At 51.4% G+C, this 17,060-nt stretch overlaps 1 protein-coding gene across 1 annotated transcript in view; it reads right to left on the bottom strand.

The window, feature by feature from the left end:
• AK1 (adenylate kinase 1) overlaps nt 1–17,060 on the bottom strand; it is a 48,574-nt gene that overhangs the window by 3,448 nt on the left and 28,066 nt on the right. Inside the window, exon 4 of the mRNA XM_086951861.1 lies at nt 1,408–1,599. Within this exon, the coding sequence (XP_086807987.1) occupies nt 1,408–1,599 (192 nt within the window). The remainder of the gene's footprint in view (nt 1–1,407; nt 1,600–17,060) is intronic.

Raw genomic sequence — 17,060 nt, forward strand, 5'->3', positions numbered from 1 at the left:
GGGAGGAGGTGAGGTCTGGAGACGGGAGGAGGTGAGGTCTGGAGAAGGGAGGATGAGAGGAGATGGGGAGGTGAGGTCTGAAGAAGGGACTCAGTGAGGTCTGGAGACTGGAGGAGGTAAGGAGAAGGGAGGGGTGAGGTCTGGAGACGGGAGGTGGTGAGGAGATGGGAGGAGAAGAGGTCTGGAGAAGGGAGGAGGTGAGGAGAAGGGAGGACGTGAGGTCTGGAGAAGGGATGAGGTGAGGTCTGGAGAAGGGAGGAGGTGAGGTCTGTAGAAGGGAGGAGGTGAGGAGACGGGAGGAGGTGAAGTCTGGAGATGGGAGGAGGTGAGGTCTGTAGAAGGGAGGACGTGAGGTCTGGAGAAAGGAGGAGGTGAAGTCGGGCGAAGGAAGGAGGTGAGGAGACGGGAGGAGGTGAGGTCTGGAGAAGGGAGGAGGTGAGGTCTGGAGATGGGAGGAGGTGAGGTCTGGAGAAGGGAGAAGGTGAGGAGATGGGAGGAGGTGAGGTCTGGAGACGGGAGGAGGTGAGGTCTGTAGAAGGGAGGGCGTAAGGTCTGGAGAAAGGAGGAGGTGAGGTCGGGCGAAGGAAGGAGGTGAGGTCTGAAGAAGGGAGGAGGTGAGGTCTGGAGAAGGGAGGAGGTGAGGAGATGGGAGGAGGTGAGGAGACGGGAGGAGGAGAGGCCTGGAGAAGGGAGGATGTGAGGTCTGGAGACGGGGGGAGGTGAGGAGACGGGGGAGGAGAGGTCTGGAGAAGGGAGGAGGTGAGGTCTGGAGACGGGAGGAGGTGAGGTCTGGAGACAGAAGGAGGTGAGGTCTGGAGACGGGAGGAGGTGAGGTCGGGAGAAAGAAGGAGGAGAGGTCTGGAGAAGGGAGGAGGAGAGGAGACAGGGAGGTGAGGTCTGGAGAATAAAGGAGGTGAGGTCTGGAGTCAGGAGAAGGAGAGGCGATGGGGGAGGAGAGGACTGGAGAAGGGAGGAGGTGAGGTCTGGAGACGGGGGAGGTGAGGAGATGGGAGGAGGTGAGGTCTGGAGAAGGGAGGAGGTGAGGCCTGGAGACGGAAGGAGGCGAGGTCTGTAGAAGGGACGAGGTGAGGTCTGGAGACGGGAGGAGGTGAGGTCTGGAGACGGAGGTGCTGAGGAGACAGAAGGAGGTGAGGTCTGGAGAAGGGAGGAGGTGAGGAGACGGGAGGAGGTGAGTTCTCGAGAAGGGAGGTGAGGTCTGGAGATGGAAGAAGGTGAGGTCTGGAGACGGGAGGAGGTGAGTTCTAGAGAAGGGAGGAGGTAAGGTCTGTAGAAGGGAGGAAAGGAGGAGACGGGAGGAGGTAAGACAAAGGATGGAATGACATTGGGGGCGGGGGGAATACACCAGGTGAGGTCCAGAGAGTGAGGGTGAGTAGATGGACTCCTTACCTTTCGAACTATACCGCGACTCTCGTAGAAAGCGATGACGGGCTCAGTCGCTTTGTAGAACGTTTCTAGACGCTTTTTAATGGTCTGTTCATTGTCATCTGCTCGTCCACTAGTCTCGGCCCGCTTCAGAAGCCGCTTGGTCATCGTCTCCGCCTTGACATCAATGTAGAGCAGCAGTGACGGTGCAGCGATCTGTGGAGAAGAACACGTGTGACTGACTGAAGACTGACTATGAGTCATGGGTGGTTCACGTGGGAGCAAGAATCCTATTCACTCATTCAATCATGCATTCACCCATACCTGCTTTGGTTCCATGTGAGTACATTCAATCGTGAATGTTTGTTTCACATTGTTTATTATATTATATTTATATTGCACAATTTATATAACGCTTGTTACCCCACTGTGGGACACTGAAGCACGTGCCTGCACGGGCGGCTTGCGTCCTCTTGTAGGATGCGTGGTTGGAGGCGTGTTGCTCTTGTTTTGAACATAGATTGATGTTTCCACCAAGATGTGTTTATCATGTTATGGGACTCAGTGCTGAGCAGTGTGATGAATGAAGGGGTCGAGAGAGAGAGGGGCTGCAGCTTATGGTTTTCAGCATCCCCCATCGAAGGCCCGTAGATCCCTCTATATTGGAAGATGGCGGAGATTAGAAGGGGGCAACTTACCGACCCAAGGGTTCTCAGGCACTTAGGGGGATATTCTCAAGTACAAAAAAAGCGATTGGCGCTCCCCGATGGAGCCATTGTTGTTTGCTATAGACTCACCCAGGCTCTGAGGGACACTGGGTCACACCATGGTGTAACCCCTTCACTGGGGCAGGTGCATACCTGCGAGGGTTTAGTACTCTCATTTATTGTGAATTGTTTGATATATTGTGTAACTCTTCATAACTTTCTTGTGATTAAGTATGTCAGAAAAAGGATCCCTGTATTACAGTGAAGACATTAACAAATCGATCCAAGACCTTCTACTAGGTGCAAATGCACCATCATTTGACACTACTCTTCATAACAAGTTAGCAAAGCTAGAGAGACTGGAGAAGAAACGGATATGCTCTTGCTTACATGGTCACGTCCTAACCAAGTACCTCCAATCAAACATCATTCCAAAAGGTCTACAAGTTAGAAACGAGCCATCCATCTTCATAGACGTCCCCAAATTTAGAGAGGGATTTAGTTTCATATCAAACAACTGCTCCAGGCATTGGATGGTGCTAAGGGTGGAAACAGCGATTGAGTATGTTAAAAAATTGACGCAGGAGATAGCGGAACTCAAGCAAAAAATATTAGACGACAGAACCTTAGCTAATGCAAAAGAGGTACTAGAGCGCGCAGAAAAGACCCTCGCGGAGTTTAATACAATTACCCTGAACAAGAAGCTTGACAAACTCACCAAGAACGTGAGGAATTATGACAAGAAAGTTGTCTATCCCTAAGTATCATACGACTGCTACCGGCAGGATAGCCAGGGCTTTTTTACTAATAGAAGCAGACAGGGCCCGAGGCGCTTGCGCTTCACAACATTTTCAGACTCCTCAATAGGTGGTGGTTCAGACACCGATTCAGACAGACCATCTATGAGCCGCCAGGGCTACTGAGGCCAACCTTCTTTTTTAGGAGAAGGCAACCGCATTCCAAACAGGGGTGGTGGTGCAGAACAGAATTGGGACAGACAGACGGGTTGGAACGGAGGCAAGAGCAATCAGAGAGGCAACACAAGGGTCAAATTGTACCAACCAGACATTCACGGCGCAATCCAAACACACAGGCAAACATAGAGATGACGGAGCTACCCTCAAACATGTTAGTTCCATTACCAGAGCAATCTAGGAGTACTTTGCCAATCACTAATGAACCTGCACACACCACAGTGGAACCTAATATCCACCTGACGACCGACCTGTCTGTAGAACTCCTTTCATCCAGTAACAGCATGGACGATAACACCGAGTCCTTTACAACGGATGTATGACGTTACAATGCATGCTATTACAACGCATGCCTTTACAACGCGGTTTTTACATCGCAACCCTTTACAACGCATAGTGCTTTGGGGTGCTGGATAGTGAATAGTTTCATTTACTATTCCAACTCCAGTCCCCGTGGACACTAGGGAAGGTGTTGGATAGTAAATTAAACTTATTCCCTATCCTAGAGCGCCCCCCCAGCGCAATGCGTTGTAATGGTTTGCGATGTAAAAACCGCGTTGTAAAGGCATGCGTTGTAAAAGTTTCGTTGTAACGGTTGTTCACCCTTGACAACTCATGATCTCAGCATTATAAGACCTGACTACAATAGTCACCCCGGTGTCGAAACCCCTGCAATCAAGGATTGGCGTTGGTCCCCTTGTATGATCGCACTGTAAATCTCAAGGTTCACACTCACAGAAGCAGAGAAAACAGTGCTTTCTAAGGGTTTGACGTTTGTCCCCACAATGCCACCAGATTCCTTTAATATTAAGTTGGAACTCCAACGCTTCTTCAGGAAGATCAGGCTGAAGTACCATTTTAGAAATCCTGACTATCACCCGACTCTCGCGGCAACAACTTTCAGGCCATCATCTACTTTCACTCCAGGCGCACACTGGCATGCGAGCAAGGAGTACTGAACGAGACCACGGACCTACTTAATAACCACAACATCAGCAAAGATGCACGCTTTGCCCTGCGTTCCCTAGGTGCCAATGAGGCAATTGTCATTAAGGCTGCCGACAAAGGGGGTGTTATTCAGGATACACATAACTATGTGACAGAAATTGAACAACAGCTGGATATAACGCAGAGCTACCAACCCATATCAAGATACCCGACCACTGAAGGTGACCAAGCAGGGCCTCTCTCTAGGACTATTGAGCCAACCCGAATAGACTTCCTAAATACTAAAGATCCAACGATCCCGACAATCTATACTTTACCGAAAGTGCATAAAGGTTTGGACAATCCACCAGGAAGACCCATCGTTTCTTGCTGTGGCTCGGTCTTAGAGCCCCTGAACAAGTATATTGGCAAATTCTTGCAGCCATGGGTGCTTCAGACCAGATCGTATGTGCGCGACTCTAAGCACATCCTCCAACTTTTGAAGGGACATTCTTTTTTTTTTTTTGTTAAAGATATTTTTTATTAAGAGAATAGAAAGATGGAAAAAACAGCAGAGAAAAGGGATGAAAGCACATGAATTCAAATCAAAGAAGTGTCCACGCAGGGGCCAATGCAAAAACATCTAGCAGTAGAAACAATAAAGAAGGGCCGAACTGCGTCAGTACTCAGGGTAGGCAAAAAGAGTTCAAAGAAAGAGTCCAAAAATCTGCCCAGGACAATGTCAAGCCCCCCGAGAAAACCCGGAGGGGAAAGCCAGCACGGCATCGGGCAAGGCTATCCGAGTCAGTGGTTTAAACGACCAAGTCCATGTACGCCTCCACGCAGTTCGGCCAAAGGGAAGGCAACGAGGCAAAGAAGACCATAAAACATCAAATCGTCTACATCCCCTTCTAGAAGGAAAAAACAAACTGAAACCCCCCCCCCCCCCCAGAGGCTCCAACCTCCTTGGTGCACCCTACCCCCCGTTGGTGGCAGCCTGACAACACCCATTCACACAAGCACAGTTCACACCTGAAACAGATGAAGGGCGCGTACGGCGGGCGGGCTCACCGCTGACAGCAACCCTCGAGAGAGAAAGCGGACCAGTGGGCCCCATCTGAAAGCAAAATTCTTAAAGTTGTTTCTAAAAATGTCCGCCATACGCTCCACACTCAGCAACCTCCATAACCTAGCGAACCAAAGGGAAAGAGCTGGGGCCTCCTTCTTTTTCCAAGCAGCAGCCAGAGTCAGTTTGGCCGCTCCCAAACAGAGCCAAAGGATGTGCTTGTCAGCCCTGGTTTGGTGCTCCAGAAGCAGGTCCCGAAGGCCCAGGAGCACGAAGCCAATGGAATCTGGAATCGGGTAGCCCAGGATCTCTCTAATATGAGACAGAATCTCCTCCCAATAGGGGCGTATGATGGGGCAATCCCACCAGATATGACGAAAGTCCCCCAGAAGACCACAGCCTCGCCAACATCTGTCAGAAGCGGTAGGAAAAATCTTTTTCAACCGGGTCGGATACAGATACCAATCCAGCATGGTCTTCATATGTGCTTCACGCAGATCGACAGAATGATTAAATTTGTGCAGATCTCGCCAAAGATGGGACCACTCTTCATCAGAGATATCCCGCCCCAGGTGCTCCTCCCACAAACCCATGTATCTTGGCCGAGGTGAGATAGCCGTGGTTAACAGTAAATCATAGAGGAAGGAAATCACCCCCTTCATAGATGATGTGCGTGTGATGTAAGATTCGAAGTCCGTGGGAGGCCTCGTCGCTGCGTCCCGCACCTCAGGAGACAATGCCCAGTGCAGCAGTTGGGCGTGCCGGTAGCGCTCAGTAGGTGCCACCCCGTAGTCACGCATGCAATTTTGGAAGGTGAGCGGCTCATAGCCATGGAACAAATGTGTAAGTGCGTGGCAGCCCCCCACCTTCCACCCATCAAAGGGCCCCTCAACAAGGGCCGGCGGAAACGCTGGGTTAAAGTGAATAGGTGTGAAGGGGGAGGGAAAGGAGGTCCATCTTTCATCATTAGAGACCGAGTCCCAGACCTTTAGAGTGGTGCTCGTAGGAGTGCTAATGTATGCGTTGCGAGGCCGATCCCCTTTCGCCTTCCAAACCAAATCCCATATAGAGCGGCCCGCCACACTTCTGTCCATATGCAGCCAGTGCTTCTCCGACTCCATTTGGGTCCATTCGGCCAGCACCCTGAGTTGTGCCGCTTTATAGTAAAGAAGCATGTCTGGAAGGCCAGCCCCGCCCTTCCTCAATGGACGGCTAAGCGTGAGATAGGAGAGTCTTGCACGTCCCCCTTGCCAAATGTAACGCAGAACCATAGTCTTTAGACGACGAAAAAAAACCCCGTCCAAGGGAATGGGGAGGGCTTGGAACAGATAAAGAAGCTTGGGGAGCAGCGTCATCTTGACAGCATGCACGCTTCCCAGCCAAGAGATAAACATAGGCTTCCATCGATTCAGCTCAGCCTGTATCTGAGTCAGCAGAGGAGGGAAGTTAGCTGCATACAAGGTGGCGATGGAGGAGGTCAGCCGAACCCCGAGATATTGTATGGAGGAGCTAGCCCAGGACAGGGGCGTAAGCGGTCGAAGGCGCTCTACCTCAGGTGGTGGAAGCGTGAGGTTGAGAATGTATGATTTGCCGGGATTCACCCGAAAACCTGCCACTGCTTCAAACTGGGACAGCACGTCCTGCACCCGCGGGAGGGAAGTCCCGGGGTCAGCTAGCGACAAGAGGACATCATCAGCAAACAAAGTTATTTTGTGCTGTTCCCCCGAAAAGGGGAGGCCCACTATATCTGGGTCCTCTCGCACCCTGATGGCAAGAGGCTCAATGCCGAGCGCAAACAGTAAGGGAGATAAGGGACAGCCCTGTCTTGTGCCTCGGGAATTAACAAAGAAAGATGAGACATGGCCATTTACCATAACTCTCGAGCGCGGGCCATGATAATTGGCCCGAAGCATGTCTATAAATTTGGGAGAGAAGCCAAAAGCATGTAGAGTACCGAAGAGAAAGTCCCAGTCCACCCGGTCAAACGCCTTCTCAGCGTCAAGGCCTAGCAGAACAGCCGGAATCTTAAAGCGCTCAGCCTTCTCGATCAAATGGATCAGCCGTCTAGTGTTATCATGAGTCTGGCGACCCTTTATAAAGCCCGATTGATCTGGATGGATGAGGGCAGGCATAAGGTCCTTGAGCCGGGTTGCCAAAATAGAAGAATACAGTTTGGCATCAACATCCAATAGGGCTATAGGCCGGTACGATTCACATTTAGAGGGATCCTTCCCCGCCTTGGGAATGATCGAAATCATAGCCTCCGCCATAGTGCCCGAAGTATGGCCCTCTTCCCTCATGCTATTGAAAAGAGTCACCAAGTGGTCTCCCAACTCGGATGCGAATGTTTGATAGAAGGAAGCCGTGTAGCCATCCGGGCCCGGGGCCTTGTGCTGTTTGAGGGACCGAATGGCTGACAACATCTCCTCCCTAGTGAAGGGGGCCTACAAGAGCTCGTTCCATTCCTTGGAAACCTGTGGAAGCGACAGGGCCTCCAAGTAAGCTCGTTGATCAGCTGGCGCCAAGCGATCCGCCGAGTATAGTGCGGCATAGAAGTCGCCAAAGAGCTCTGCTTTAACCGCATCCCTGTGTTCCACCACCCCGGAGGGGGTCCGAATGCCACCCACATATTCCCTCTCACGCTTATCATGGAGCTGTCGTGCTAGGTGCTTCCCCACCTTGTTGCCCTGAGCATAGGAGAGGCGCCGCAGGCGCAGGAGGGTATATTTAGCTCGATTATTATAGTGCGCCCTAAGCTTCCCCCGCACTGCAGCAAGAGGGCGAAGGGTCTTTCTAGAAGGATTCTGCTTGTGCGCAGTTTCCAACGACGTCAACTCCGCCTCCAGCGCCTCCCTCTCCTCGCGTCGAAGCTTGTTCAGGGCGGAGTTCAATGCAATGCACGTGCCCCGAGTCGTTGCCTTGAAGGCGTCCCATTGGGTGAAGACCGAGGTGTCACCAATCTTATTTATTTCAAAGAACTCACCAGTGGCTGCCCTAAGCTTCTTGCAGGATTCCTCATCCCGCGTAAGGGATGCCGGGAAATACCATTTGCGGTGAGGGGACGACTCTGGGGCCCAGATCAAGCACGTCGCTAACAGGCTATGATCTGAAACCGAAAGTGGAAAAATTTTGCTATCGCGCAGGTCGCCCTGTAGAGATTGATGCACAAAGATGTGGTCAAGACGGGAATACGTGTGGTGAACATGAGAATAGAACGTGTAATCCCTAGTGCGGGGGTGGAGGGAGCGCCAGCTATCAATAAGGCCCAGACTCAACAAAGTATTGCGGAGCTCCGGGGAAAATAGACCTGTCTCCGTCCTCTGTTGATGCGAACAGTCCAGACCTTTATCCCAAACCAAATTGAAGTCCCCCAACACAATCAAGGCTCCCTCCCCGAAGTCCCCGATAACTCTCAGAAGAGCCTCGAGAAACCCATGTTGGCCCATATTCGGAGCATAAACAACCACCCACGTGCAAAGCTTACCCATGAGCATACCCTTCACCATCATCCACCGCCCCTCCTTGTCACCCCGCACCCCCATAGGTTGAAACTGAAGGGAAGAGCGGAACAGAAGCGCAACCCCTCGATGCTTAGTAGTGGCTGAGGATTTATAAATCAGGGGATATTGCTTGTGCTTAAGTCTAGATTCATCTTTACGGGCCAAATGAGTAAGGGTGGGCGTAAAATCCGTTTCGCGGGCGAATTTGCGGATTTTCCGTGAATCTCACGAAATCGCGGTAAAATCCGCGAATCAGCGGGGACGGATTTTCAGCCAAGCAAGGGTTACAGCAGCAGGTGCAAAAGTTGAACCTAATTTCTTTGTAACCTTTTACAAAAGGGTTACAAAGAAATTAACTTCAACGCGGGCACCTGCTGCTAATTGCTTCCTGGCGCCTCGTTGCCTACTTGCAACTATTCTCTGACCCTGCTCTGACCCTTGAAGCAGGGTCAGAGAATAGTTACAAGTAGGCAACGAGGCACCTGTCCAAGGAATTAAACCTCATCAGGAAGCACTTACAGATATAAAAAACAGGAAGAAGGGAGAGGATGGCAAATACACCCATTTTGAGTTGTCAGGAGGGGTTAAACTAAAAGAGACCTTTACAGCACAATTTTCATATGCATTTTGCAAAAAATAAAAAGCTGTATGTTCTGTAGGGGCAACTCAGGAATCTGGCCCTTCAGAGATCCGGCCTCTCTTTCTTTCTCTCGTTCTCTCTCTCCCTCTCTCTTTCCCTCTCTTTCTCTCTCTTTCTATCTATCTATCTATCTATCTATCTATCTATCTATCTATCTATCTATCTATCTCTCTCTCCCTCTCCCATAAACGACTGCATGGGTAACTTCGCTATGCAAGCGGCTCGCGAAGATGCAAAAATCCCCGCGAACACGCAAAAAGCCCCGCGAACACACAAAAAACCCCGCGAACACGCAAAAAAACAAAAATCCGCAAATTCGCACAAGTTCGCGAATTTTGCGGATCGCGAATTCGCAAATCCGCAAATTCGCGGATCGCGAATTCGCAAAATTCGCCCATGCTTACAAATGAGTCTCCTGCAGGCCCACCACATCTAGCTGATGATCAAGAATATACTTCCACACTTTCAGGCGCTTTTGAGGAGAATTAAGGCCTTTAACGTTCCAGGAGCCTATCGTAAGGGGTGACATCGAATCCAACACTCCCCCTCATCGCTCCAGTCAATGCAGTCCACTGCTAGATATACACCAGACATACCACAGCCATACCAGGTCCCCTGCCACCACCACCGGGAGCCATCCCCAACAAGCCTACCAGAACCCAGCGGAGCCTCATAAACAAAACATAAAGAAGGAAAAGCAAAAAATAGATAGAGAACAATGAAAGAGGGACATGACCGTAAGGGTCGGGGGTAGAAGACCCTGGTAATGCCCCCCCGAATCCAGGGTTGGGGTAACCCTCCAGCGGAGAACTGTCCTACAGAGTACCTGAGTTGGTAGAGCCCCCCGGCTCCCACGGGCCGCTGCTGAGGGGGCCTAGGCCGCCGAGGAGCTGTCCACTCGGCCCGAATCAGTCACCTGGGCCACCGAGGCCAGAGCCTCTCCCCTTTCACTCTGGCTTGCCGATGGAGATGGCCCCTCTGCCGCGCCAAGCCGGCCCACTCTTTGCCATGCTGGGGATCGGGAGCGGCGTCGTCTTCTTGGAGAGGCGCTGGCGTCCGCCGACGCAGATGTTTCCTCCATTCCGAGCAGCTCCCTGGCAGCCGCTAATGTTCGCACTTGCACCAGCCTATTTTGCCACCGGAAGATAAGCCGAAAGGGGTGACCCCAGGAGTAGGACACCCCGTGCTCCCTCAGGAAGGCCGTGATCGGACGGAAGTCCCGTCGCTTTTGCAGGGTGGAAGCCGCCAGGTCTTGAAAAAGTTGGGGGCTATGCCCACGAAAAAGCAAATTGTTGGTGTCCCTCGCCTTCCGCAGGATCGCTTCCTTCAGCTGAAAGTCATGGACACAAACCAAGATGTCGGGAGGCGGCGAGCGCGCGCCAAGTGGCAGGCCCACCCTATGTACCCTGTCCATCTTGACTTCACTGCGATCGTCCTCCACCAAAATGTGCAGAAAGAGCCTCCACATATTCCCGCAGGTTTCCGCCGTCTCCATCCCATGGCACCGCTCGTATTCTGACGTTATTACGACGGGACCGGTTTTCCAGGTCCTCGCAGTGGGTCTGGAGATCCAGATTTTGCTCGCGGAGCTGGAGCAAATCTTGTTGTAGCCGATGGACATCCCCACTGAGGCCCAGGTCGCGGTCCTCTAAGGTCGCTACACGCTCGCCGATGCCGTCCACATCACGGCGGACCTCACGGAGGTCGGAGGCTAGTTGTGCTTTCAGTTCCGTAATGTCCTCCTTGATGGAGGAAAAGAGCTCAATCAGGAAGGCCTTCGTGACCGGGCCATCAGCGTCGTCTTTGGTCGGCGACTTGCTAGGGCCGGGGGGCGATCCAGATGCCCCCTTGCCGGGACCATCCTTCCCCGGTTTATTCAGGCGATTCCTCGTCGACATGGTGCGACTCCTCAGCTCAGACGGTGAGAGGCAAGATGGCACTACCTCCCCGTCCGTTCGTCTTCTGCGCTGTCCAGCAAAGCTCCAGACAGGCCGGCGCCTCCTCGTCCTCTCCGCTCAGCAGCAACAGCCAGCCAGGACGCCGGGATCACAGGCAGGTCGCCACCATCCCAGTGGGGGGGACTCGCAGTGCAAGTGCTTCACTCGGTACTTGCAAAAGTCCCGAGTCCCCTCGTGCGAAGAGTCGATGTCGCCCAGACAAAGCTGCGTAGGCCGCTCCGATGCTCGTGCGTCACCAAAGTAACACCTCGGCTAAGTCCGTCGTCCCATGTCGTAGCTCGACGGGAGAAGGAGCAAACCAATGCAGGACACCTCAGCGAACCCAGGAGAGTCAGAGCCGAGGCCGAAATCGCCCCAATGCCGCTAAACAAATTTATTTATTTATTTATTTATTTATTTATTTTTTCCATTTGTAATGCGCTCAGATACCCACAAAGGGTTTCCCGGCGCCTGGACTAAGAATCCAACAACACAGAAAGCAAAAAACGGCCAGAGACCACCATTATTTATTGAAGAGCCAAGTTTTAACGCTTTTCTTAAAGCTGGCGAAATTTTCCTCCTTTCGTAAAGCTGGGGGAAGGGAGTTCCAGAGGACTGGTCCCAGATAGGAAAAGGATCACCCTCCCATTCTGGCCAGATTAAATCTGGGTACCACAAAATTTGCTGCATTTAAAGAACGGAGATTACGTGCAGGAAAATAGGGCCTAACTAGTTTTTCCAAATACTTTGGAGCAGTTCCTGCCTTTATTTTGAACATATAGCTATAGCTAACAAAGCTATGAAAGGCTCGGGGTGCCGGAGGAGCTCGCAGGCACGTCTTACTCCGTCGCCATCTTGGCCACGCCCCCTCAAGGGACCTTCTTTTAATGCCAATACCCAATTTTTTGTGACACTGGACATATCCTCCCTCTGTACAAGTATACCACAAGGGAAGGCATTGGAAGCAGTGAGAATCCCTTTAGACAAACGCCCAAGGCCGCATTGGGTCCCCACTGACTTTTTGATTGCTATGCTGGACATCGCGATGACCAAGAACTATTTTGTCTTTAAAAAACAGCACTATTACCAGTGCAAAGGCGTCGCAATGGGGGCAGGATTCGTGGACCAATACGAGGATGAGCACCTTTACAGCGACACCAACCCCTTCATAGACTAGAGAGAAGTTTGGAAGCATTATATCGACAATATAATGATATGGACCAGAAGTGAAACCAGCTCCGGACATATGTCGCACAGCAACGAGTCCGTCAGCTTCCCAGATCTCACCTACAAAACAGATGAGGGAGAACTATACACGAACCTTTACACGAGATCAACGGAACGGTACACACTCCTGAAATACGATCCACACCATCCGCGTGGCCTGAGGGATAACCCCCCCACCGGGCAGTTCCTTCGCCTGAGGCGTAACTGTGCACATAGAATTGAATTTTTGAAGGAGAAAGAAACCCTAACCAGTCGTCTCCGGGAAAGAGGATACCCCTTGGGACTCCTCAGGGGGCAGTCGAGTTTAGTCAGTCCAGTGCTCCAAGTGAAACAAACAGCACCCACCCAAGACAATATTGTATGTTTCACTACACTCAATGCACGCAGCCCGGAGATTATAAAGAGAGTCAGACAGTCCTGGGGCCGGGATTCAACTGAAATTGGCGCCACGCAAGATCCCATCTTTGCTTTTAGGAGAGGAAAAAATGTGAAAGACACAGTGGAAGAAGCCTATCCAGAACCCCCTAAGCCACCAGACATGAGGGGCCAACTGGGATTGTGCCCCCTGATGGGACACCATGCAAGGCCTGCCCCTAACTGCTGTAGGATCATCCTTTACATGTGACGGGAGGACATATAATCTCTCCCTACACACAAACTGCAACAGCACGCATGTACTTTATGCAATTAAGTGTCTTCCTTGTGACATGCTCTACGTGGGGCAAACCACACAAGAGTGAAGGCCAGGACACTACAACACATGAGCAGGATGCAATGTAACTTAGAAGGAGCGCCACAATCCCAGGAGCCACAGCCCCATAGCCTGAAGGGGTGGGTGGTGGAGAAGATACGCCCCCATCCAAGGGGGGCTTGGTTGTATCCTCCCTGAATCTAAAGGAGTGGACACCGTCAACAGGGGCCTCGACGAGACATCCAGGCACAGGGGGTTACTTTAGTTGTGTACGTTTGAATGATCTCGCCCCATTTGACTGGCTTTTTCAACATGTATGTAACTGTTTACATGTAACCACTGCTTCTTTACCGTCTGGGCCACATCATGTAACATCTACCATTGCTGGCCCTTTAAACCGTGCTGCTGTCTTGCAGAAACTATTCAGACCCACCGTAACCCCAGGGTCTGTACACCTTCTATGTGCGCATCATTCGCGTGCTGGCATGTAACCTCCTCACTTCTAGACATGAATCTGTGTAGCGGCAGCTCTATCCCCTTGCGCACATCCTCCTAGTATTTTATCAGATGCGCGACTTTTGAAAGTTCATCATGTGCTTTTAACAGTGTGTTAGTTAATAGTAACAAACCTGTTGCAACTTGACCGACTGTAACCCCTGGGGTCTGTAAACCTCACGTGTCCGCACATGTCGCGTGCTTACAGGTAATGTCCTCTTCTCAACACATTAACCTGTGTATCTACAGCCATAGGATTTCACTGCGTCATCAATATGGACAGGTATTCATGCCAAAACGTTGGGCCTTTTTCTCCTTGCGTGTATTGGCTACTTCTCCTTGCCACAATGGGTTCCTGTCACTTGACACGCGGCGTGCGTGAGCCTCCCGCCCTTCACACACATGCAGGCGATCTAGTCCCGCTGCCCCGCGGCTTCCGGCTGCAGCCAGCGGGTCCGCCATGGTGCAGCTGGCGCCCGGGCAGGCAGCGTGACACTGCACAGTGTCACGCATCCTCATGCACGCCGGCGCGTGTCCGGAGCACGCATCTGCTTCAAGACAGCAGAGCGGACCCCGATGCCAGGTAAGAGCTCTATTAGCCACAAGTTGCCCCGCAATGTCAACGTGACCTTTTTCAATCCTTGCGCTTTGGATTGTTTATGTAAAGGGGTCCAGCCAAACACGTATTCCAAGTACCTGTAACTACTTCAATACCAACCACGTTTGGCTGGTATCTCGTAACGGAAATGCTAATGTACTTGTTTATAAAAAAACTAATAAAATACTTTGAAATTAAAAAAAATAATAATAATAATTCCCGTCATTTCCTTTTACTTTCCAGGACTTATTGCCTGGATTTGTGTACATTTAACCCATCTGGATTGTTCCAGATTTTCCACCAAACCACAGGTGAGACTGGATGACCGGTGGGGCCGGCAGGCATTAATTAGTATTCAGCTGACTCTAGAGCATTTTTAACCTTATACATTGGCCCTGTTTTGTTCATGCTGTCTCATACTGGAATTGTCCCTGACGTTGCACCAAGCCACAGGCAAGACTGGACTACCGGTGTGGCCGTTATGCATTGTTAATTAAAAAGCTGACTCAAGAACACGTTAACGCTACAAATTGGACCTTTCTTTCAGGGTATTGGCCTTGATTCATTCATGCTTTCCCTTGCAGGGGATGCTATCCCTCCTTATTCACTTTTGAGATTGTACCTCTTCGAGTCTTTCTTGACACCTGCAGATACGACCTGATTCTTTCTCCTCAATTGTGCTCCCTTTCAATTTACCTACTCTTCTCAAGAGCCGTGTAATCAATCCTTGATCAAATTTTTAGATCCGTCTGGCTGCCCCGACACTGCGCTGGACGCCTTCTTGCATCTGGGGTCAGTAATAGTCATCACCAGCCCACCTCCCAAGTGGGCCCATTGTAGAACACCCCCTTACACTATGTCTCATCTATTCCAGGCTGTCCCCCTGTCCTGATGAAGACCCGCCGTGACAGATCATTTATGCGTTGTCAGGGTCGAAACATCAACGCTTAACCTTGGTTCAACCTTAAAATATCCCTCAGTGTTCTGGTATTAGCAGGAGCCTGGAGGTGACATATGTATTGTTAGTGCATGTGGTGCTGATGATAACCCTCAGACCGCAGAGGGTTACGGTATTAGCGTGGGCTCGGAGGGGATATATTGTATCGTGACTGCATGTGGCACTGATGATAACCCTGATGAAGCGTTGAAGGGCTGACGATGGGCAGCACGTTGCTCCAGGATACTAGGTTAGTGGTTGTTGGTTAATGTTGGTTATTGAGATTAGACTTGGAAACCATTCCTGGCCTTTACTGAGTATTCGAGGGGGTAGATGACATTAATACGCAATAGGTGTCATTTCTGCTGGGGGGTCATGCATTCATACAAATGGTTGGTGGTTCTGAGACATGAGCGATTGTGAGGTTCCAGGAGTCAGACTTTAAAGGGGAAGTTGTGACCTTTGACGTGTGGGCCACTTGCAGAAACACAGGCGCATTGACCACCGGTGCATCATTTTATTTGATGCACCGTGGCGCAGTGGCTTTCCACGTAAAGTCACCCTGTGTGACTTTTGATGGCTTTGTAAAAATGGGCCCCTTTCATTCATTACTCTTCGTTAAAGGGGCGCTCCGTGGGCGTTGCTGTGGGTGCTCCATGGGCGTTGCTGTGGGCGCTCCATGGCCGTTGCTGTGGGCGCTCCATGGGCGTTGCTGTGGGGCGCTCCATGGGCGTTGCTGTTGGCGCTCCATGGGCGTTGCTGTGGGCGCTCCATGGGCGTTGCTGTGGGCGCTCCGTGGGCGTTGCTGTGGGCGCTCCATGGGCGTTGCTGTGGGCGCTCCATGGGCGTTGCTGTGGGGCGCTCCATGGGCGTTGCTGTGGGCGCTCCATGGGCGTTGCTGTGGGCGCTCCATGGGCGTTGCTGTGGGCGCTCCGTGGGCGTTGCTGTGGGTGCTCCATGGGCATTGCTGTGGGTGCTCCCTCGAAACATCCATTGAACCTGTCACATTCGCAGAATCCTACGTCCCCCCATGGGAGGCGTAAGCAGGTGCAGCGAGGAGAAATACTTTCTTCCTATTTGTACTCATTTGCAGCACGCATAGAAAGAAAAAAACGCCATTAATGATTGTTATTGTGCAGGAAGGTGTGCGTCCCTGCACAAAAACAATCATCCCTGCAACGCAGGCACCCTTGCACCATGACGCAAGGGTGTCTGCGCTGGCGCATGCCAGCCAAGTGTGCGCTAGCGCAGGGGAAAGCATGGATGCGTTGCATTGTTAAATCGATGCATCCCTGTGCTTGTGAAATGGAACAGCAGAATGGCGTGCGGCGCGGCGCAGCGCTGCGTCAATTTGCCGTAAAACGATCACAATATCAGGACTTTAGGGTCATGCGAGGGCGGGAAGTGGGGAGATATTTTACCGCTACAATCGTTTGAAGAGCTTGAAAAGGTGAAGCTTTTGTTTAGTATTAGAGTGGGGAACACGTTTGAATAGAAAACTGAGAAAAAAGACGAATAAAGCCCCAGGGATCTGCCATCCGGGGGTGGGAGGGGGGCTCTGCTTTAGTATTAAATCATTTTTATTGTAGGATAGCAAACAAATGAGCATACATGACTCGCCCCGGACATTGCATGCATTGATATAGTAAAAGCTGAAACAATGGGGCCAGAGCCCAATCCAAGTCCATGTGAACAAAACATAGCATAATAGATAAATGCCTGCATCCCTTTAGAAGAAGAACAAGGAAGAAAAAGAGAGAAAACCCGCTAACTGAGCACCCCCCACCCCTACCCCTACCCTACCCAACCTTCCCTCCCCTCACCCACGTTCAATGTCCACCACTGGTTGCACTTAGGACCATGCACACTAACCAGGTCCTTCATCCCCCGTCTCCGTGAGACGCAGCAATCGAAGATATCGGGGACAAGTCACCTCCCGGAACTCTGAGGATAGCAAGGACAAGAAGGGCTGCCACAA

Source organism: Lissotriton vulgaris, unplaced genomic scaffold, assembly GCF_964263255.1.
Source record: "Lissotriton vulgaris unplaced genomic scaffold, aLisVul1.2 SCAFFOLD_881, whole genome shotgun sequence".
Classification (NCBI taxonomy): Eukaryota; Metazoa; Chordata; class Amphibia; order Caudata; family Salamandridae; genus Lissotriton; species Lissotriton vulgaris.